Source organism: Carya illinoinensis, chromosome 11 (assembly GCF_018687715.1).
Source record: "Carya illinoinensis cultivar Pawnee chromosome 11, C.illinoinensisPawnee_v1, whole genome shotgun sequence".
Classification (NCBI taxonomy): Eukaryota; Viridiplantae; Streptophyta; class Magnoliopsida; order Fagales; family Juglandaceae; genus Carya; species Carya illinoinensis.
In genome coordinates this window covers 5,091,284-5,115,239 of record NC_056762.1, presented here as the reverse complement: position 1 = coordinate 5,115,239, position 23,956 = coordinate 5,091,284, and the positions used below count along the sequence as shown (strand labels likewise).

General features: G+C 35.3%; 3 protein-coding genes across 3 annotated transcripts; 1 reads left to right on the top strand and 2 right to left on the bottom strand.

Annotated features, from left to right (window-relative positions):
* The first annotated feature begins 8,529 nt into the window (after positions 1 to 8,529).
* On the top strand, positions 8,530 to 16,126 carry LOC122281534 (RNA-dependent RNA polymerase 2). Its single transcript, XM_043093096.1, has 4 exons — positions 8,530 to 9,227; positions 12,102 to 13,999; positions 15,037 to 15,187; positions 15,273 to 16,126. The coding sequence occupies exons 1-4, from the start codon at positions 8,706 to 8,708 to the stop codon at positions 16,035 to 16,037; spliced, it is 3,336 nt and encodes a 1,111-aa protein (XP_042949030.1). The 5' UTR covers positions 8,530 to 8,705; the 3' UTR covers positions 16,038 to 16,126.
* Positions 16,127 to 18,153: 2,027 nt separating this feature from the next.
* Positions 18,154 to 19,068, bottom strand: LOC122280507. Its single transcript, XM_043091431.1, has one exon. It carries the CDS (start codon positions 18,939 to 18,941, stop codon positions 18,471 to 18,473), a length of 471 nt encoding a protein of 156 aa, XP_042947365.1. The 5' UTR covers positions 18,942 to 19,068; the 3' UTR covers positions 18,154 to 18,470.
* A 2,254-nt stretch (positions 19,069 to 21,322) lies between these two features.
* On the bottom strand, positions 21,323 to 23,118 carry LOC122280506 (protein NUCLEAR FUSION DEFECTIVE 2). Its single transcript, XM_043091430.1, has 3 exons — positions 22,915 to 23,118; positions 22,731 to 22,822; positions 21,323 to 21,942 (listed from the first exon to the last, which is right to left on the bottom strand). The coding sequence occupies exons 1-3, from the start codon at positions 22,981 to 22,983 to the stop codon at positions 21,537 to 21,539; spliced, it is 567 nt and encodes a 188-aa protein (XP_042947364.1). The 5' UTR covers positions 22,984 to 23,118; the 3' UTR covers positions 21,323 to 21,536.
* Positions 23,119 to 23,956: the final 838 nt, after the last annotated feature.

Genomic DNA, 23,956 nt, shown 5'->3' with positions numbered 1-23,956 from the left:
AAAACAAGAAAAAAGAATTTAAAGCAAGAGAGAGAGTGTTTCCTCCGTGCCCCACCTAAACGAAGAACGTCAAAACAAAAAGTAAAGTAAGGAAAACTAGCTAACCGCCCCTAAGGTCTGCATACAAGACAAAGAAAAGAAAAAATATGTATATAGAAATAAATCTAAACGAGAGTGAGGGAGAGCTCCCCCTACCCCACGTGACTACCTACTCAGTAGAAACAAAAACAACACAAAAGTAAAAAAGTGCCGCCTCCAACTGAAAACCCAGTGAAATAAATAAGAAAATAAGCGGAATGCCATCTCTCTGGAAAAATCGAAATTGCCCTTGTCTTGCGTGAGGTCCAGCGTGTAGAAACTCCATACGTGCCCTTGCTTCTTGCATTTCCAAAACTGCCCTACATCAATTCAAATTAAGTGTTCATAATGAAAGGGATAAAATTGAGATATTAATTCTAATGTGGCCTAACAGCTGCATTATAAATCTTTTTAAGTGCAAAAAATATCAGAATTTATTAATTTACTCAAATGTCATAATCTATTGTATAATTAAGTGCTTAATCCATTTTGGTTAAACAATTTAGTCACTTTAACAACTTAATTATGTAATTTTGACACTTCATCACACCCTTCAACTAGCTTATTGCTAGTCTCTAACAATTAATGCAATAACAAATGAAGGAGCCAAGAGTGAGCCACTGAACTCAGAAAACTCTACAATATATCAAATCATATTGAAATTATGGGCATTAGAATGTAGTTAGGTTAGGTTATAGTTCAACATAAAGGCTTATAAAATTCTCAAGAACTCAAACAATGGGAATGTATCTAAGCTGTAAATCTTTGAGTACATCAAGTGTGTAAACAGATTGTCATTTGTTGGTTTCAAAATTTTTCACAATAATTTCAACCTAGCAACTTTCTCAAGAAAAACCAAAAAGGTCTTTACTCCAATTCAAAACCATTATATTGATAGATTTCACTCTATCACACTTTGAAAGACCTATTTTTTTTTAATGGATCTCGGTGATAAGCAGCATTTTCCAATGCACTTGCAACATTTTTTTTTTATCTCTGGCCTGTCTCTTTTCTCATGTATTTTTGCCTCCATTTTTTTTTTTTTTTTTTTTGGAGTTTCTCATTCACTTTTCCTAGACCATTAAGATATGGTTTATTGTAGTTATTGCTAGTTGCTTAGATGAAAACCACTGATTGACATCAATCAAACAACAAAAGTATATATCTTGTGTCTATTAGAGTCATCAATCAATAGTTTTGAAATACATTGCCAAAGTTTGAGTTACTAAGAATTATCATAAGGTCCTATAAAAAAAAATAATAATAATAAAGAATTATCATAAGGTCTTGTGTTGAATTTAAACCTAAACCGGTGGGAATTAGTGTAACCCAAGACTACAACTATCTGATCTTAAGTAGAGAAATGTGAAATCAGTAGCTTGTCAGAAAAAAAAAAATCTAGACACCACAATTATAAATCCTGAGAGACTAAGTGGTAGAATACTCTCCTTATGCCCAACTAAAAATGGGCAGTGTCCTCACTACAAATCATGAATAAACAAGGCAAGAAAGAGAATTAGGCCGAAGGAAATACCTGAGATGGCTGAGTGGATCATGAAAGTAAAAATGAAACTAGAAAAAACAATGAACTAAACAGTGAAGAACCTGAAAAGATAGAATGAAAAAAAAAAACAAAACAAAGGAAAGAACAAAACATAGAAGTGAAATAAACAAGAACAGGAAAAGAAAAGAAAAAAATAAAAAATAAAGCAAAATAGAAATGAACTAAGGATCATGAGAATAAATAGGATCTTCCAAAGGAATGGAAGTATCCTCAGGTGAAAGTTTTTCCAAAAAATATTTAAGTCGTTGGCCATTTATTTTGAAAGTGTTTCCATTTTGAGGATTGGTAATCTCAACAGTTCTATATGGAAAAACAGTTTGCACCACATAAGGCCCACTCCACTGAGATCTTAACTTACCAAGATCAAAAATCTTACATTGGATGTGTTTGTTAGGTATACATCTTCGAGAAATTTGGTCAGAACAATATTTAAACTAGTAAAGGTCATCATAAAAAAAATTATTTAACCTCAGATTTGAACTTTCGAATGTTCTGAATGCTCCAATGAGATGGTGTTTGTCATCTGAAGATGGCTTAATGGGTGCTGTCCAAGGTGGCGACTCTTCAAACATTGGTTGCCAAAGCACCCCATGATCAGTTCCTGCAAAAGAAACATTAGAAGTATCTTCAAGTATATTTACATCACTTAAAACACTTTCTAATGACAATTGTAAATCAGTGGAATGAAGATTTAAGTGAAAGTCCTCATCAAGGATATTTTCCAACAAATTAATTTCCTTAACTTCTTCTAAATCATAAGATTGCCTACAAGTATTAAAAATATTCAGCTCCAATGTCATGTTTCCAAAACTCAATTTCAAAATTTCACTTCTACAATTAATTAATGCATTAGATGTAGCAAGAAATGGTCTACAAAGAATTACAGGAGTTTGAAAAGTACATGGAGTCGACAAGTTCATATCAAGCACTACAAAATCTACAGGATAGTAAAATTTATCAACTTGAACCAAAACATCCTCAACTATACCCCTAGGCATTTTTATAGATCTATCAGCAAGTTGTAAAATAATAGGTGTGGATTTCAATTCACCTAAACCAAGCTGTTCATACACAGTGTAAGGCAATAAATTGACACTTGAACCAAGATCCAACAAACTGTGATAAATTTTTGAATTTCCTATCACACAAGCAATTGTAGGTGCTCCAGGGTCCTTGTATTTAGGTGGCATATTACTCTGAATGATAGCACTAACCTGCTCAGTAAGGAAACATTTCTTATGCACATTTAATTTTCTTTTCACAGTGCATAGATCCTTTAAAAATTTTGCATAGGCAAGAATTTGCTGAATAGCATCTAACAAAGGGATGTTAATCCTAACTTGCCTAAAAACCTCAATAATTTTAGCGAGATGCTTATCTTTATGCACCGGAACTAATCGCTGAGGAAAAGAAGCATGTGTAGGACAATGAATTTTCTCATGCTCATCACACACATGCTCTCCATCTTTATTAGAAGGGTTAGAAACCTTACCAGAATTGTATGGCTCATGTGCTGGAATGTCTACCACCTTACCGCTTCTTACAGTAGTCACCGCTTTGACCGACTTTAAGTTAGGATCCTTACGTATTGCTTGCACTTGATGAGGCTGCCCTTGTAGATTTGGTTGTGATTGTGCAGAAAATTTACCATTCTCTTGGTTACTTAAAGATGTAGTCAGCCTTGTGAGGGAACTCCTTATGTCATTTATTGCCAATGAATTCTGGTTGTTGAGTGTTACTTGACCTTGCATGAACTGTTGAAGTATCACATCAGCTGCTGAACCGTATCTTCAAATCCATTCTTTTGCATTGGAGGTGCTTAAATTGCAAGTTAAGAGGGCCCCGGAGCCAAAGTTGCTGGAGCTACATGCTGGTCACCCGTCCAATTGAGATTTGGGTGGCTCTTCCATCCTAAATTATAAGAATTAGAGTAAGGACCAGAATATGGTTTATGTATCATGTTTATAGCATTAGATTGATCCAACAATAATTCTCTGAAAGCATGGATCGTGGGACATTCATTAGTTAAATGCTCATGATCCTCACATATGCCACACTTATCAGAAAATTGAGGGACAAGATGCACTTCATTTACTTTCTTCAATTCCATGGCTTCTATTTTTCTAGATAACAAGGTTAATTTAGCATGCAAATCATCATCTTCCTTTAAAGTATATTTCCCATTACTAGACTCAACTTGCCTAGACCTATCATGCACATCATTTGTGTCCCAAGATTGGGCATTTTCAATAAAATAATCAAAATATTCAAATACCTCCTCAGGCTCTTTGTTAAAAAATTGTCCATTGCACATGCTTTGTACAAATTGACGCATTTTAGGTGTCAAACTTTCATAAAAAAAGAAACAAATCACACGCCAATGTTCATAACTATGGTGTGGGCATGAATCTAATAGATCTTTGAATCTTTTCCAACATTGATAAAAAGTTTTAGAATCCTTTTAAGAAAAATTCATGATCTGTCTTTTCAAAACGTTTGTCCTATGTATTGGGAAGAATTTTTTCAAAAAACCTGCTTGCATCTCCTGCCAAGTACCTATGGTTCTAGGTCTTAATGAATTCAACTACGTTTTAGTTTTATCTTTCAAAGAAAATGGAAACAATTTTAGTCTAATAACCTCCTCAGAGCAGATCCGATCCATGAATATAGAACAAACCTCTTCAAACTCTTTGATATGCAAATAAGGGTTCTCCAATTCCATGCCATGAAAATGTGGAATTAATGGAATCATTCCAGATTTGAAATTAAAATTGTTTGCATTCAAAGATTGAATTATGCATGAGGGTGTGCTCGTTCTGACAGGTTGCAAATAATCTCTAAGTGTCCTGTTTTTACTCCCCATATCTCTATTATGATTCTCATTTTCAGTTATGGTGCTATGAGTGTTAGAAGATGATTCAAGGGAAAGAGAAGCAAAGTTAAAAGATGATAATGATTCTGTCCTAAACAATCGAGAAGTTTGGTCTCTAGTCCAACCAGTCATACAAACAAAAACAGAAAATAAAGCAAAATGTAAAATAAACAATGAAAAGGGAAAAAGATTAGATATCACCCAGGCTATGAAGAGCTCCACAGCTCCACAAATGTCCTCTCAGTAGTAAATAAATGCTCTGATAAGCACCAGTTGTCCCTGGCAATGGCGCCAAAAACTTGACTCAGTCTTGAATGTGCTTCTAAGTGTAGAAGTGTCAACTTGTATCAAGGATAAGTTCAGGATCGTATTCCACAGGGAAGAAAGGTTATCAAAGCGTTTGTGAGATATTTTTTGTGTAAAAGATGTATCGACTATGAGAGATGAAAATAAAGGTGAATCTATGTTTCTAAAATTACCAAGAACCAAGAGATGTAAGGAAAATGTGTAGAGGTTGAATTAAACTTGTAAGAAGCAATAAAACAAACGCTTGTGATGCAATTTTTGCTCATTTCTAATTTGAAGTTGGATTTACCTCTAATTTCATCTTCTCTTAACCATTTTCTCTTTCCAAGAGATTATGATCGAATAATTAAACAATAAGCATGATTTTCAGTATAATCAAGGTGCTTGACAGATTTATAACAAATGTAAAAATGAATGAAAGCCATCAAAATCTTGTTACAAGTTCAAGCATCAATTCGTGCATTTATGTTTACAACTGATCAAGTTCAAGAACATAGAACTTTAATCCTTCCCACAGGCAAAATGAAATACAATCTATCAAGCTAATCATTCAAAATTCCATAACTTTGAAGAAAATCCAACCAAAAATAGTCATGAGTTACTCATTGAATTCCAAGTTAAAAATCTAGCCTATCATTTCTAAATTAACAAAATGCTCAAAAATGATAAACCCTAACATTTCAAGTTACTGTATGAAAATATATATAGAAGAATAAAAAATAAAAATAACAAGTTGAACAATAATCAAAATGAAAATGACAATCTGGAAAACCTAGCCGAAAAGATAAAATCTGCAGAACGAAGAAATGGTAAGATCTGAAAAATGGAACCATAAAGAGAGAAGCCGGAGAAAATAAATTGACCGACAAGGTTTGCAATGAAAACGCCAAGCAAAAAAATAACACCAGACGGTCTGAACAAAACTGTAAAATTAATATCCCAGTGAGAGAGGGCTTCACGCCAACTCAACCCCAACGTCCAGAATATGGAAAACGTAAAAAAAAATCCCCAAAGGAAAATTAAACCATAAGCCGCCTAAGGTCTGAACCACCAAAACGTGAAAACTCAAAACAAGAAAAAAAGAATTTAGAGAGAGAGAGAGAGAGAGAGAGAGAGAGAGAGAGAGAGAGAGAGAGAGAGAGAGAGAGAGTGCTTCCCCCGTGCCCCACCTAAATGAAGAATGTCAAAACAAAAAGTAAAGCAAGGAAAACTAGCTAGCCACCCCTAAGGTCTGCATACAACAGAAAGAAAAGAAAAAAAAAAATATGGAAATAAATCTCAACGAGAGTGAGGGAGAGCTCCCCCTACCCCACGCCGACTACCTACTTAGTAGAAACAAAAACAGCACAAAAGTAAAAAAGTGTCGCCTCCAACCGAAAACCCAGTGAAGTAAAAACAAGAAAACAAGCGGAATGCCATCTCTCTGGAAAAATCGAAATTGCCCTTGTCTTGTGTGAGGTCCAGCGTGTAGAAACTCCATTCGTGCCCCTGCTCCTTGCATTTCCAAAAATGTCCTACATCAATTCAAATTAAGTGTTCATAATAAGAAGGATAAAATTGAGATATTAATTCTGATGCGGTCTAATAGCTGCATTATAAATCTTTTTAAGTGCAAAAAATATCAGAATTTATTAATTTATTCAAGTGTCATAATCTACTGTATAATTAAGTGCTTAATCCATTTTGATTAAATAATTTAGTCATTTTATCAAATTAATTATGTAGTTTTGACACTTCATCACACAATTTGCAGTCAGTTCAACAAAGATTATGCGAGGGCACTGTTTCACAATGTGGCCCAGTTGATCACAAAACTGACATTTGGGCTGGACCTGCATTGACCTGTGGGCCTTCCATTTGTAGATTGTGGCTTGCGAGTGTTTTTGGGGCCATTATAATTATTGTGAGCTGAAGAGCGCGAGGGGCCTTGTTGCCCCTGCTGTTTAAAGAAGCCCTTGTTGTTACCTTTGCCCGTGGAGGAAGATGAACCAGAGCGACGATGCATGTAGTTCGCAGTGGCAACAAGTTGCTGCGTGGTGAGTTCTAGACAGCGTAGATACCCTTCATGACCCACAAGAAGATCATGGAGTTCCTCAAAGGTCAATGATTTTTCGCGGGCTCGAACCGGGGCAGCAATTTCACTGTAGTCTGAACCCAGACCATTGAGGATATAAAAAGTGTGAGATTATCATTAGAGATTGGATGATCAGTGAGGGCAATTTCATCAGCAAGAGAGGTAATCTTGAATGGATTTGTCTCCTTTCTTGATCAAAGTGATTTCATCTTTGAGTTGCATAGCACGGGTACGGGATTTGCTGGCATACATGGTGTGGAGTTTTTGCCGTGCATCCCGAGATGTCTTCGCAGCAGAGATAAAGGGAGTGATGGTGGTTGCAATTGAGGCCAAAATGGCACTGAGAATAAGCTTGTCCTGTTGTATCCAGTGAATGTTTTGAGAAGTAGATGTGGAAGTGCCAATTGGGTTGGGACATGGATTGTCACCAGTAACATAATCACATAATTTAAGAGATTATACCCAATTAGAAGGGCCTCAAACTGGGCACGTCATTGGGGAAAGGTGGAAGGGGTGAGTTTTTCATTGATTTGAGAGGAGATGTTTAAGGCAATCAAATGAGTTTTGGTTGGAGATGAAGGATTGGGGGTGGGAGGGGAAGGATGAGGGATCGAATTCTCGTGAGAGATTGACTCTCCTGATACCATGATAGAATTTAAATGTTTGCAAAATCTTGCAAATTGTATTTTATTCAAAGAAGAATCAATTGTACAACTCAACCCACACTGTCATTGTTTTGTCCAGAGTATTTATGTTAAGCCTATATAAATCTATTTTAGGAAATTACACCAAGAAAAGGTAAGAGTTACAGAAATGATTTTTTGTGATTTGATGATTGTTACAAGCTTAATTTCTGGCTAATTCTCTTCTGCATGATCTTTGGCTTGATTGATGGAGTCATCTGTAATAAAATGAATGCATTAAAGGGACACACACGTATGTATTGGAGTCAAAATGAGGTTTTTAAAAGAGGTTTCCATAGAAAGTAACCCAAATGGGTTTCCACCAAGATTTAACCAGAAAGTTCTAGAGAGAGAGAGAGAGAGATGCATTACCAATGGAAATCAGGATTTGTTTTCTGGGTGGTTTGAAGTGTAAGAGAAGTTTGAGAGGCAAACTCTTGAAAAAGGCGAAATGGGTTTCGTTCCAAGCAGTTAGTATATGAATGGAAATGGGCACTGCATTTTTCTCTCTCCTTCTTCCGTTTTTGTTTTGTTTTTAAATGATATAAGCGTTGAAGTGGTAGAACGTCACGGCTTGTACAATGCCTCCACACCTGTGACTATATGTTTATTTTCATAAGTCCTGTGATTATATGCAGCATAATTACATCATTTAAATGTAGACAATGTATTTCTACACTCCAACTTAACTTGAGAATTGAATAAAAGTCACGCTACATCCTCCAAGAGTGTAGCCCGACAAAATATCTCGATAAAGTTAAATGTTTTTTTTATCATATATGTTTTTATACTTTTAAATATTTTTTAAAAAATCATATCATAAAATAATACTTAATTACTAACAAAAATGAAGAAGATATTAATAGAAATGCTTGGCAACCAAAATGCAGATACCGAGCATTTCTAACAAAATAATAGTGCATTCTATTTAAGAAAAATAATAATTTTCGATTTTCCAATTCCAACAACAACAAAAGGACAGAGCTCACACTATTGTCTCTGAAGAAGTGCGCTTGTGGGACTCCCAACTTCTTCTGATTACAGTCTCTGAGGACAAAACTTTTGTTCAATCTCGCTTCTCCGGAGCTCTCTTTTGATTCTCTCTCTCTCTCTCGCTGTGGAATAACAATGGGTGTGGCAGAGAGACCCACAGTTCGGGTCTCAAACATCCCTCAAAACGTGACGGCCTACGACCTCCTCCACTTCCTCGAGTCCACTCTCGGCCCCGACTCTGTCTTCGCCGTCGATATATTCACTGAGCGTAAGAACTGGAAATCCCGGGGCTTCGGCCGCGTCCAGTTCACCACCCTCGAGGTCAAGTCCAAGGCTCAGTCACTTGCACTAACCTTCAACTCCCACACCCTCAGGTTATCCGAGACGTTCGACGACATCGTTGTCCGCCCTGTGCAACCCAAGCATCGCCTCGAGAACTGCGTTCTGCATGTGGGTTTCATGGTGAAAGAGGATCGCATGAGTGTTCTAGAGTCGTGGGAGGGCGTCAGGGTTTGGGTCATGCCTGAGAGGGGGCGGGTGGAGTTCTGGGTGTGGCAGGGTGGGGAGTGTTATAAAATGGAGGTTTTGTTTCCGGATGTTTTAGAGGCAGTCGGGTGTGGTTCTGAAGGAGAAGATGTCAATGCACTTCTTTTGAAGGTATGCCTTTTCTATTTTTGCGATTGTTGTTATTTTGTTGTTTGGATGTGTTTGTTTTTTCATGAAGGAAGCGACTTGTGCTTCATTTTTTTTAATGGAAATTCCCTTCTTAATTTCCATCATCATAGTTCAGGAAATAAAACAAGCTTTGATTGTTATTTTCTCTGTTGGATCGTTTAACGGGTAAAAAAGAATTGAGCCAACTGGAAAGATGATATTTGTAAAAGGAAGCAACTTTTTTAGGATTTTTCATTTTGAGTTGTCTCCATTGGCCGATTTTTCTGTGTTTTTTACTTCTATACTACAGTTAGGTGTGCAATTGTGGAGGAATTACGGTTTAATGACCAAGAGGCGCTACAAGCACTTTTCCTTTTATTTCTATATAATTTTTCTTTTTAGCGCGTTCCTTTACAAAAATCGTGGCTGTTCTTGTCAGATTGATACTCAAATGACTGCTTAAGATTGTGGCTTGTTTTAGATAACCTAGTATCATAATTGTTATTGGGTTGGGTTGTTGGCATTCCTTCTTGGCCTTCTGATACTGTGTATGTTGTTCGATTAAATGTTGACCCAATTTGGAATCTCGCAATTACCTCCAAAAGGTTGTGCCACAATTTGGCACCGTGTGAACTATAAGATGAATTCATATAAACAGACCTTATCCCTTTGCCCTTTTGTTCTGAAACATATAACCGATCAAGGTTGGTTAGAATGGACGTGATGACATATTATCTAACTCGTTTTGGCCCTATATAGATAGAAGGTGAGCCTAATTGAAACAACTGATGTTAATGCCATCAAAATGTGTAGCTTTTGATTATTTGACAATAGAAGTTAGACTTGAACTTGTATTAATTTCCTTTTTAATATAGGGGTTTGTGGAACTTTTTTGTTATTGTTTTTCTAGATAAGAATTTATTCATCACTTCTTCTTTCTTTTTTTTTTCTTTTTTCTTTTTTTTTTTTAATAATTTCATCACTTCTATTCTATTACCTGCAAGAAAAGTGATAACCTATTTTGAAGCCTCTCTATTTAACTTGGTAGCCCCCAAGAGTTAGATTCAATACTGAGTTCTACTTGAATAATTAGTTGATGAGGATTCAAAGACAGCTATACTGAATTCTCTATTTATATTCAAAATAAAGCATGCTTCATTATGTAGAAGAGCATAAATCTCCTGAAATTATAAAATCGCGTTATTACCAAGGGGCAAACCCCCAATCTTGTCCTGACTTTCAGCGAGAATATGAAAGTCTCCTCCCCATAAGCCAAGCATCATTAGATGAGATCACTATAGTTTTTCACTCACCCCAGAAAAAAGGAAATTAATGATTCTGCAATTCATACAGGTAGAGGATAGCATAGTAAGAGTAAATCTTAGTTTAGATCATCTGTGGAGTGTGGTTCGAACTTTTTCCTGGTGAGTAATTGAAGAGTTTTTTGAAAAACACTAAAGAAATAGCCCAAGTTATGACATATGCAAGACAAACAACCTAAGTAGAAAATAAAAATATACAAGGAAATCATGAAAACTCAGCCGATTAAATTCTGTAACAGCTGCACAAAGAAACAATTGAATAAGAAAATTTATGCTCCCTTAAAATTTCTTCCCTTTGTTTCTCTCTAAATACACCATACTAGACAAGGTAGGAGTCATCTTTCACATTGCTACATTTTTTGAGTTGCCTTATAACTCTCTCCAATTTGCAAATAGGTGTACTATCCTTCGAATAAGTTTTACCTGCATGTCATCACTCGAACCAGATTTTCCACTTCTGTGCTCTTATTGCTGGTATTAAAAAGACTGGCAGATTATCAGCCATTTTGTAGGAGCAGTTGATTGAGCAGTTTCCAATCTTCATCTATCTCGTTTTTCATCCATTTTAGGTTCTTTCAATTTTATAACAACATCTCTGACATGAATGGACCTGGAATGTTCTAATGACAACATTCTCATTTTTATCATCACCACTCATATTAGCAGGGACAATTTTTTTACAAGTAATATTCACAGGGACAATTAGCATGTTGCTATTCCATTGAAACATTCATTCCTATTTTCATTTGCTGGAATGATGAATGTTGTAGAGAGTAAATTTGGATCACTTCACAACTTGAAAGAAAACAAGTGAAATGTACAACAATAAAAGCTTTCACATAGAAATGTGAGTGGCTGGAGATAATTTTTAAGGAGTTTCTTATCCCTATTAAGAAATAGCAAGGATTGGGCTATCAACTTACTCCAAGGACAGGAAGGGCCGTAATAACAAAATTAGAGAGAGAGAGAGAGAGAGAGAGAGAGAGAGAGAGAGAGAGAGGTAAGCTACGAAGGCGGGCAAAATAGGCCACTAGCACTTGATGAGCTTAGAGCACTCAAAAGCATTTTCAAGAGAAGGCTACAAGAGTCTCAAGAAAAGAAGGCATTTTATTGTTTTATTTGAGTGTTACTAGTTGCATTGGAAATGACAGGGCTTGAGCTGGAATTGTTCCTTAAGAGAAGCTAGTGTTGAGACAAACCCCTTTTTTTTTTAATGGGTGAATTAAAGTTTTTATTTAATCAAATAGAAAATAAAGTTTTATTGAGACAAATCTAATCTAAGGAGATATACCTTCTCACTCAACCCGAAGTGATATTTCTTCGAAACACGGCACTGAGTTTTGTTTTGGATTAATCCTTCTATTGCCATTTTGCTTGAGTTGTAAAAATGGAATGTGAAGGTTTTAGCATGCAATGCTTGGATGAAAGTACCAATTTCCAATTATTTTAACCCTTTTTTTATGTTGGTTTAATTGTTGAATGGTTTCTAGATTTAGAGTGTATTTCTATGTTTAATCATAATCTTAAGTTGATATGTGCTAATCTTTTCTCCCAGCTCAAATACGGGCCAAAGATCTATAAAAGAATTTCTGGACCTGATATATTTTCAAAATTTAGTGCTGACCGTTACCATATATGCAAGGAAGATTTTGACTATCTTTGGGTTCGCACAACAGACTTTTCTGTTACAAAGTCAATTGGACAATCAACTTCATTTTATTGGGAAATTGAAGGATTATCCGCTTCAGATATTTTTAAATGTTTCCCACGCTATAGAGAAGATATGAAAGATCTGATTTTAGAGGATGGGGAGGAATTCCATCCTACGTCTACGATTGTTCCTCTTGTGAAGTGCGAATTGAACTGTAACTTGGCACATGAAATCCTTTTCCAACTCAACTCCCTTGTCCATACCCAAAAAATCTGTCTTGCTGGAGCAAGTGCTGATCTGATTGAGATACTTAGCAGATTAAATGTTGAAACTGCTCTCATGATTCTTCAGAAGTTGCACAAGCTGAATTTCACTTGTTACGAGCCTGTATCATTTGTAAAGATGCAATTGCATGTCCTAGGAAGAAACTGTAAAAGTGTTCCCCCATCTTCCTACAAAAGTTTAGATCCTAATGTGATGAGTTGTCATAGAGCTCTAGTTACCCCATCAAAGATTTATTGCTTTGGTCCTGAGCTTGAAACTTCTAATTATGTCATGAAGAATTTTGCACCATATGCTTCAGACTTTATGAGAGTGAGTTTTGTTGAAGAGGATTGGGGTAAGCTTCCAGCAAATGCCATCTCTGCAAGCATCCAGCGAGGTATTTTTGCCAAACCTTTTAGAACGGGAATATATCATAGGATATTGTCTGTTCTTCGTGACGGGATTGTGATTGGGGCAAAAAGATTTGAGTTTTTGGCTTTTTCAGCTAGTCAACTCCGATCAAATTCTGTTTGGATGTTTGCTTCTAATGAAAAAGTAAAAGCAGAAGATATCAGAGAATGGATGGGGTGCTTCAACAAGATTCGCAGTGTGTCTAAATGTGCAGCAAGGATGGGTCAGTTGTTCAGTTCCTCTTTGCAAACTCTGGTTGTCCCGATACAAGATGTAGAGATTATTCCTGATGTTGAAGTGACCTCTGATGGCGTTGACTACTGCTTCTCAGATGGCATTGGAAAAATTTCTGTGTCTTTCGCTGGCCAAGTTGCTCAGAAGTGTGGATTGAATCAAACCCCTTCAGCATTTCAAATTCGATATGGTGGATATAAAGGTGTTGTTGCTGTTGATCGAAATTCCCATATGAAGCTATCTCTGCGTGGTAGTATGCTTAAATTTGAATCAAAAACTACGATGCTTAATGTCACTAAATGGAGTGAGTCCATGCCTTGCTATTTGAATAGGGAAATTATTTCCCTCTTGTCTACCTTGGGAGTGGAGGACCAAGTATTTGAGAAACTGCAAGATGAACAATTGTGTCTGCTGGGCAAAATGCTATCAAATAGAGAGGCAGCTTTAAATGTCTTACAGAGCTTGAATGGCTCAGATTCTAGAAACATTCTGGTAAAAATGCTTCAACAGGGTTATGAGCCAAATCAGGAACCTTATCTCTCAATGATGCTTCAAGCGCACTATGAGAACCTCTTGTCTGATTTGAAAAGTAGATGTCGAATATTTGTTCCAAAGGGCCGAATCCTGGTTGGTGGCCTTGATGAAACTGGTATTTTAAACTATGGCCAAGTATATGTCCGTGTTACCATGACAAAAGCTGAACTGCAATCTTGGGATCAGAGTTTTTTCCGGAAGGTGGATGACACGACATGTGTAATTGTAGGTAGTGTGGTTGTAACAAAAAATCCTTGTCTTCACCCAGGAGACATCAGAGTCCTTGAGGCTGTGTATGAAGTGAATTTAGAGGAGAGAAGTCTGGTGGATTGCCTTGTCTTCCCTCAGAAAGGAGAACGGTAAAAATCACATCTCTAAGCCTTGTTCACTTTCACAAAACTTTCATCTCATCTCATCTCATCTTAATCATTACAATTTTTTCAAATCTCCATACAAAATAAAATAAATAATTCAACTTTTTCAAATCCCAATACAACTTTTTCAAATCCCAATACAAAAATAATATATTCTAATAATATTTTATTTAACTTATCTCAACTCATCTCATCTCATCTCTGAAAACAAACGAGGCCTTATATTTATTTACATTGTTGGATTGGAACTAGCAAATATGTCTTCACCAGATATGGAACATGATGTGCTATTGAGATTTTTTTTTTTTTTTTTTGGGAGTCAGCAATTATGTCTTGACCAAATATTGTATGTCAGAGCAACTGTGAGAACCGTTGTGCTGCTCTTCATATCTTTCCCCATGGTGATTTGATGATGACATGAAAATACTCTTGTTCATTTTACCGTGTTAGTATACAATCTTTAACTACTTGGGTTAGTTCCGGCTTAAAAACTGTTCTTGGGGCACATTTGCATCTTGTGACTTGAGACAGAATTTAAACTATGGTTGTGTTATCATTGACTCGTAGTTTTTTCAAGGAAATCTTTGTTTCCCTTATGAATTTATCCACTGGTTGTAATTGGTATCCAAACCAAATTGTTTGTTGAAAGGCCTTGCTGGGTTGAGCTGAGTACTTATTCTTTATTTGCCCTCAATGATGTATTTGCTCCTGATGTCATCAGTCATTGCAACAACTACGTTGCATCTGATGCCTTTTAACAGCAGCAGTTTACCTGGTAACCTGGTCAGCAGCTTACTCATGAAGCCCTTCCAAAAAAAGCAAATTTTTTATGTTGTTTCTAATCATATACCTGCACTTGACATCTTATTCCATTTAGTCTCCTACCTGCACTAGACATTTCATTTCCCACTATGGTTTGAGCTATGTGGTATTGGAGCAATACATAATAGAGCACGAAGAGATGGTCAATTCTTTTAGCTTTTAAACAGATACCAAGGATGGCTAATATTTTGTGTTTGCAGACCACATCCAAATGAATGCTCTGGTGGAGATCTTGACGGAGACCAATTTTTCATTAGCTGGGACAAAGATCTCATCCCATCTCAAATTGAGCCTCCCATGGACTACACAGGGCGAAGACCACGTGTAATGGATCATGATGTGACCTTAGAGGTAGATTTTCTAGACTATTTTATAACCTATGGTGGTAAAATTGAAATTTCAACATATTTTCTTCATTATTTCTAAAAAAATGCAGGAAATTCAAAAATTTTTTGTCGATTACATGATCAATGATACTTTGGGTGCCATCTCTACTGCACATTTAGTTCTCGCTGACCGTGAGCCAGATAAAGCCCGAAGTCAAAAATGTCTAGAGTTGGCAAACCTTCACTCAATAGCTGTTGACTTTGCAAAGACTGGTGCACCAGCTGAAATGCCAAGGGTTTTAAAACCAAAGGAATTCCCAGATTTCATGGAGAGGATTGAAAAACCCATGTATACCTCGAATGGAGTATTGGGGAAACTGTATCATGCCATTCTTGGCTCAGCAACGCATAAAAGGTCAAACTTGGTCTTGGAGAAGATTGGTCAAGCAATTTATGATCATAACCTTGAAGTAGATGGTTTCGAGGCGTTCATTGAAATTGCAGTAAGCCATAAGGACCAGTATATAGAGAAACTGAGAACCTTAATGACGTACTACGGAGCCGAGAATGAAGATGAGATCCTAACGGGTAATCTGCGATGCCGTGCAGCATATTTGCAGCGTGATAACAGGAGATATAGTGATATGAAGGATCGGATTTTGCTCTCGGTAAAAAGATTACAGAATGAAGCCAAAGAATGGGTTGAAAGTAGCTGCAAAAAGCATGAACATCAGCAGCTGGCCTCTGCATGGTATCACGTGAGTTTTCACCCAAGTTATTACCGTGAAGGCTTTAATTGCCTGAGCTTTCCGTGGATCTTAGGTGACATTTTGCTGAACATAAAATCTGTAAATAGCAGAAAAGCTCATGGATAAAACATGTAATTCATATTCTGGATTTTATCAGGAAATATTTGTGCCTATTGCTATATATTGAGTGATTGGGAAAGTTTTCTGCCCCTGAAGCCATTGATTTCAAACTACAGACATTCAGAAGTCCTGCAGAGGTTTAACCCAATATTCTCAAGAATTATCTCATGCATCTATGTTTTATGTCGAGAAAAATACTATTTATTCTTCATCTTTTTAATCATCTTCAGATCGAAACAATTCCCAGAAAAGTATAAGATAATAAATACATTTTTAATCACGTTGGAACAAGGCAATTGAGCTGGTTGTACTACGTAGGATGCCTGATGAACAAGGTCCCAACAGAATAGATCCTTTTGACGATGTTTAATATAAGAAAAAAAAAACTAGAGATAATCGTAAAAGATGAGTTTGATCTGTTTGCATTCACTGCCATATACATCACTTTGAAAATTACATTGCTTGAAACTGAGAGCACCATTTGGAAGCATCCAAAATATCCACATCCATCAAGTCACGCTAACCCAATTCTTTATGTTATCAACAATAATAACCAAACTCTAATTAAACAAATAATAATAAAATAAATTATAGTTGCAGTCGTGAATGTGTAAAAATCGTATAATCACTTTTAAAAAATAAATAAATACAGAATTTATAAAAAAAAAATTAAGAAATTTTCTGATAATAGACTATACTCTTTTTTAAAGTGACAGCGCAGCGCTTACATACTCAATAATTATATGAAACGTTAGTTTAATAAAAATAATAATAATAATAATAATAATGTCCAAAATTTTAGATTTTCAAAGATTTAAAGACATTAGACACTTGTCCCTACATCTTTATCACCACCAAACAAGGAATCCAAGAATTTTTTTTTTTTTTTTTAATTTTGAATTCCGCCAACTTACAGCTGAGAACTCTCTCTCTCTCTCTCTCTCTCTCTCTCTCTCTCTCTCTCTCTCTCTCTCTCTCTCTCTCTCTTTACAAAGTTGGAACCTGAAAACAGCTATTTTCTACTGATATCTCCATCATTCACCATTTTTTTAAAAAGATCGCCATGCATTATCATCAATAACAGCAGAGAATAAAGTTTCAAGAAAGATATCAACAAGAACAAAAAAATATCATTAAAAAGTTGGTTTGGTAGGAAGCAAAAATAAGTGGTGGAATGTGTTCGTCCCTTGTTTGGTACGATGGAAAGGAAATTGTGGTTAGAGGGAGAGAAAGATGGTGATATTTTACCTGGACCCCCTCCATATTTTTTTAATCCTCGTCCTAGCTCCCGAAACATATCATTCCACGTCAATTTCTGGTATTATTTTTATGTAATTCATTTATGACTATTGACTAATGTATTTTCCTCCTTAAAAACACTTTTACCTGTTATTTATAAGCACCGTCTGAGCTCAATTTAGAAGCAGGCTAAGTTGAAATTAATAAGAAATAGAAAGAATATAAAATAAACAATTGACAAAACAAAATCATTGAACTTGCTAACGTATGACTCATATATCAACTAACAGTTAGATGCACCTCAAAAATTGAGGACAAAAGTATACCATTGGGAATATTATTAATTTATTAGGTACGTACTTCCCTAGCTTGATAGCATTATACTTCCCATTCTATTACAATTTACAATGTCATCATATATCATGCTTCGGGCCTATAAGAGGGCATTTACATCTTTGAAAAATCCTTACATTTGAAGATAAATGATTTTGTTATAAAAAAATTATATAAAAGTAAGAGCAATGCTACATACAATCTCCATTTAAGGACTGCAATGTAAGTCTAGGTAATTTTATCTTTAAAATTTTTTAAAATTACAAAAATAGTTCTCTTAAAATAATATTTTTTCTTATTTAATAAAAGGCATGCATGTACAGTCTCCACCACTTGGAGACTGTAAATAGAATTTTTCTAAAAGTAAACTCACAAACTGACGTATTTGATATAATACATTAAATTATAAAATTATTTTTATAATAAAATAGATTTAACGTATCATATAAAATTATATCAATTTATGAATTTATTTTGTAAAATCGCATAATACATCTCATATTTGAATGTAGGATAAACAATTTATTATTTGACTTTTTAATCTTATAAAAAAATCAAAACTAATTAATAATGTAATATAGCATATGGATTGGAAGTATCGATGAAGATGTGCACGTAATGGTAGGAAACAACCTTTTTCTTAATTTTATTTATACGAACACAACTATCTAATACTATATATTATACACCACCACCCTCACAATTATTATCTTAAAAATAAAATATTATTATCAAACATTTTAGAAAGAAAGAAAACGTAAAAGCGATTTGTCGCCACCATGTTAACGTCAAGCAGTCAACTCTCCAGCTCATCCAGCGGCGCAACTTAGCCCACACCACGTATCTCTACGCAAACGCCGCCATGTCCTAACTGCTATCCAACGCCGACGAAGATTTTTGGCTCGGGACCGAAGCATATCGTGTCGAGAAATTCTGGTACAAGGGGTAATCGCAGTCACCGTCGATATCGTCCTTCTTCCCCGGCCCCTCGTCGAAATTCAGAGCATAACTCAAAGGGTCGTATTGAAATTTCCCTGCGTGCCTACTTCCACTGCCCCCGGCGCCGCTCCGGCTCCGGTTGAATCTCCGGATGAAGGTCTTCCATCTCGGGCCGGCGACGATCTCCGACCACTCTCTGATTTTCTTGAAGGCGCGAAAGCCACGGAACCACCACTTGTCCTCGTCGATACGTGTCGACCGTATCCGTTCCCACCAGACTAATCCAACAGCCGATGATCGGCGGGTACCAAAGCAAGGAAAACAAAAGCTGCAGCGGGTGTTGGCCACGATAGTATTGTTAACATCTTCGCCGCATGATTCAGGGTCTCTGTGTGCCATCTCTGGGACCAAATATTTGAGGGTAAGCAGGAATTCGCACTCCTACAAACCCTAAATCTCTATCGTCGTCTATCTCTTCGGGAGATATAGAGTTGTAATATATACGGTGGGGGGATGAGAAGTGGAGGGTTGTAACGGAAAATAGAGTGACCGGGAAGTACCGGTAGAGGGGTAGTATAGCCACCTGGAGTAGCCGGTGATTTATATATCTGCGATCAGAGTTATTAAATAGTGCGGGAAGGATTAGAGCCGTTGGAGTTGTGGAGTGTGGCAATTGGTGATTGGGCGGTTTGCGAATAGACCAGGTCAATAGGAATTAGAGAGAGTGAGAAACGCGGGTCCCGGTGCTAAGGTGTAATCGATTAGAAAGTCGGTGGGGTCTAATTTAAAAGAAAAAAAAAAATCTAATTACAAGTGTAATTATATATTAATATGTGCATCAATTTAATATGATTGGTTAAAAAATAAATTTTATTAAAAATAATATTAATTTAAATTTTGAATATGAATAAATCAGTATTGATACATAAATTAATATACAATTTTACTTATACGTAATAAAACTCACTATAATTTTACTGGGTTAGTCTTGTTAATATGTAAAAGTTCTTATTTCCCCTTTAAACAACACCCCAAAACAAAAAATTAATAATGTTCAGCTTTGGTGTTTCAGAAAAGAACACCCGGCTGTATTTTGTTCTTTGTTATTCGATGTATACTGTGATTTGTTCTAATTTTGAGGAACAAGAGTGTTGAACAGCATGAAGATTATTGTTTGAAACAGAAGAATTCAAGAAATTCGTATGTAAGATCTGGCTTTGTCGTGTGCATGAGGTCAGCTGCTGATCATATTTACTTATTTATATTATAATAATACCAATATCAACCTCGTCCTGCAGGAAATCAGCTTACTTGTCTTGTGAAGATACTTTGGAATCAAGACATCATCAAAGATGAATTCATGGACAAGCATAGGCTGTCTTATCTAGAGGGGAAAGCCAAACAACTTTTATCACATTCTTCCGAAGTTTCAAGTAGAAGTCTTCAAAATTCATCCTCATCAAAGCCAAAAAACGGTTGAAAGGAAGTTTACAAATATAAAAAAAGTAAGAAGTCATTCTTATCACAACCTAAGATGCCTTAACCTTATTAGTACAGTATCATGTAAGGATTAATCATCATTAGGATCCCCTATAATCATAATTTTACCCGATTCCACTTCGTATACATATGTAACGTAGGAGTTTGCACACGCCACTACAATTCTTTTACATTCTGATTAAATATTACATACAATCACTTTTACGTACTTTTTATGCATTCTACTTATGTGATTGGCCAAAATAATTATTTTATATTAAAAAAAATGATGCAGTCAATCACATTAATGGAGTGTATAAAGAATACGTAAAAATAACTGCGCATAAAATTTTTGTTAGAAAAAAAATCCAAAGTATCACAATTTCCTCCACTCAATCTCTTGATGTTCTTGTGGAGACCAAAGTTATGCAATAATGCCCAAATGTCACATGGTTTTACAATGCATTATTGAATTCAAGCAAACTCGCGGCATCACAATTAATCATAATTTGACTTCTTTAAACGGGCATCATGATCCCGACCAAAACAAATATGTCAACTTCAATGTGTATGATACGAAGACCATGAATTCCTACATTCAAACATATGCATGGACCAAAAAAAGGAGCAGGATTTTTATCTCGGTCTCACTCTCGTATGTATTTTCTACAACTCCAATTCTATCAAATAAGAATTTCCACAGAAGTATTACATTTTCACTCAGTTATGCAATAAGAAATGGTGGCTTGCCTGCAGTGGGAAATATTCTACGCGGACATGAAGCATGACAGACGAAGTTCTTTACCGAGTATTCAAGACCATTTGGCATACATTTCCTGACTTCAGGGCTGTTGGGAATACAACTGTTATCAAATATTCTCGAATATTTCCTTTCCAAACACACTCAAACGCAAACCACTTTTCAATTTTAAATCTTTAACTTTTTTATATAATCATTATAACTTTTCTAAACTACCAAAGAAAACACAAAACCCTATACAATTTTTTCAAACTTCCAAATAAAAATAATATTAAAAAATTATATTCATTTATAATATTTTTATTCAACTTTTTCTCACTCCTTTTCCAAAATCTAATAAAACATCTTAACTCAAACTATTTCATTACTATTTATAAACTATTTCATTATTATTCACAAATATTATGAGATATTCTCCAAAACGCAAACTCCAGTAGATATCAGAAGTCAGTGAAAGAAGATCCATTTTCAAAGAAAAATAACCCAACCGGCCAAAACACAAAATAATTCATACATAAAATAAAAGAGGCTGAAACCAAAATTAAAACGCATTCTGACTTGACCAATTTACATTCTGCCACAAACTCAAGTATACAAGTACACCATATGGACCCAGGGGGCCAGGGTTGATAATCAGTTTAACAAAGATGCAAACAACATGCTAACAAGTTCTTTCCACCAAGACCAACGTCATACTAGCTAATAGTAGTTTAGAATCCGTGCTTTTTTAATACCACACTACCAGAAAGCTCAACTTACAATACAAGAACTCCTCCAGCATCAACACTATGAACACTCCAGAAAATGTTTCCAGCATCGTCAGACTTCCCAGCATCAATAGCAATAGCACCAAAGATTGCTCGGAAAGCACCACAAACCACTGCAGGAGTTGAAGAGTTTGTCTTGGGCGAAACCCTGACCACCTTCTGTAACCCCAACCGCATCCCATCCATCATACAAGAAGATTCCACTTTGGAGATTTCTGATATGCGCTCGTTCAGGTTTTTGCCCGACATCTCAATATCTTTTCCAAGAAATCGGAGGGCAGCTGATGTTTCAATCACAATGGCACCTAGAACACCCAACGCTCGGTTGTTCTCTTCAGAAAAGGAGGCATGTGTCATGGCACGGCGAAGAAGACCGTTGCTCTGGAAAGTATAGCTGAAGATAGAGAAACCAAAGATTCTTTAAAAAATAAAAGAAACTTTTGTGGTGATATCTATAACAACTAAGAAATTAAGAACCCAATTATTTGAGAAAATATAGGAAAATGTATATAGAACGAATCTTTTAGCCAAAACGTGTAAACCAAATCCCAAATGTTAGTCACTATGTATTCAGTTCCCAACGTTCTGGAGAGTGTTAAAGCTTAAAACTGTTACTAAATGGACAATAGGGTACATCAAGTCTATGATATTATAACTTCCCTAGGAAATTCTAGGAAAGTCAGAAAATGGAACAACAATTAATACAAGAACTTACCATTAATAAATAAAGAATAGAAATTGGATACAGAATGTACTTTAAGCTAAGACATTATAACAAGCATGAGAAAGAAAAAATGAATGAAAATCAAAGAAAATTTATTTTCAATGTTTTGGTTTATAAACGCATGGTTTAAAATGTTAATCATGCACCATTATGGGACAAATTGATGAGATTGAACATGTCAGTTGTCACTGGGTGTTAACAAAGCAAAGGAAAGCCGCGTGCCGCCCATATCTCACAATCAGATGCGTGATATGCGGGATATGGATTCTGCTTTCCCTTGCTGTGTTGAGACCCGTGACATGTTCAATTTTCGTCCCACAATGCCGCATGATATTAACATATATTAAAAAAAAAAAAAAACCCATATTTTTTCTTGTCATACATAATCCGAGCAACCAAGCGAAGATAATAAATTAGAAGTCGGAAAAAGACAGAATCAGGGAAAGAATAAGGCAAACCCAATTTGCTTCTGAAGGGCTTCGAGCGCAATCGAAAACGACGATGAGGGTTTGAAGCTCAGCTCATTCACTTGAATTTCTGCGTGGCACTTCTGCAAATTTACACAGACCAATTTCGGTTTCCAAGAAAAAAGAGAACGAGGAAGGGAAAAAAAAGAACACAAACACAAATAAATAAATTTACCTGAAAATAGGGGACGATCGTGAAAGAGAGAATGGCCAAGACAACGAAGACGAAGCGAGGAGAATACATTTCGACAGTTAGACAACCTCAGTGTTGAGTGAAATCTGGGTCTCCCCTGTGCACACAAAGCGAGAAACCTAGTATTTGTTTGTTGGGGACTGCTCCTGAGACCAATGCTTTACCGAAGTTACTGATCGACAAGTTCAATGCACCTTTTTTCTTTTTTATTTAATCTTTTCCTTCAATCATTTTTTTATATATTTTTAAAACATAAAAAAATATTAATTTATTAATAATAACTTTCTTAATCATTAAGTTAAAAAATAAAATAAAATAAAAAATTTAATCAACCATTTTTATGGATTACTTTTATCAGTTCAATTCGCTTTTTTCTTATTTGTCTGAGACAAAAATATAAAATATAAAAAATAAAAATAAACACATTCCCTTGATTTTGATATGGACTTTCACTCCCTCCAAAATAAAATCGGATTCTGACCATCTATCATATTACGAGATAGATATGCGTAAGAATAAATTTATAAATTAATATAATTTAATATGATATATTATATTATAAAATTATTTTTATTAAAAAATAAATTTAATATATCATATAAAATTATATTGATTTATGAGTTTATTTTTATGAAATTTTTTTATTACTGTAAAAAAGATTTTATGAAAAATGTGGAAAGTCTCCTAAAAAGTGGCCACTCAAAATTATTCTAGTGTATTTTTTTTCTTTTTTTTAATACTCCAAAGCACTCCTTAGTGCATTTGTGTTTATTTTTTTAATATTTAAAAAAAAAAAGAGAAAAATAATATACAAAAAAATACATCATATTATAGACTAATTAAGAAAATCTTTATTTCCATTTTTACAATGAAATTTCTTATTAGGGTCTTATTAATGGAAAGATGTTATATAATAAAAACAAAAAAAGACAAAGTTTTTTACTATAAATGAAACAATATTTAAAAGAATTTTATTATCTATCCAAGTATTAAGAAGTATATTTTATCAACTTAATCGTTGATC

Excerpts from the sequence above, each read along its gene's own strand:
- LOC122280506 (XM_043091430.1), bottom strand. The coding sequence starts at position 22,983 with ATGTATTCTCCTCGCTTCGTCTTCGTTGTCTTGGCCATTCTCTCTTTC. Across the intron at positions 22,823-22,914 it reads CGATCGTCCCCTATTTTCAG|AAGTGCCACGCAGAAATTCA; the intron begins GTAAATTTATTT and ends GTAAATTTGCAG. Across the intron at positions 21,943-22,730 it reads GCCCTTCAGAAGCAAATTGG|CTATACTTTCCAGAGCAACG; the intron begins GTTTGCCTTATT and ends CTCTATCTTCAG.
- LOC122281534 (XM_043093096.1), top strand. The coding sequence starts at position 8,706 with ATGGGTGTGGCAGAGAGACCCACAGTTCGGGTCTCAAACATCCCTCAA. Across the intron at positions 9,228-12,101 it reads TCAATGCACTTCTTTTGAAG|CTCAAATACGGGCCAAAGAT; the intron begins GTATGCCTTTTC and ends CTTTTCTCCCAG. Across the intron at positions 14,000-15,036 it reads TTCCCTCAGAAAGGAGAACG|ACCACATCCAAATGAATGCT; the intron begins GTAAAAATCACA and ends TTGTGTTTGCAG.
- LOC122280507 (XM_043091431.1), bottom strand. The coding sequence starts at position 18,941 with ATGGCACACAGAGACCCTGAATCATGCGGCGAAGATGTTAACAATACT.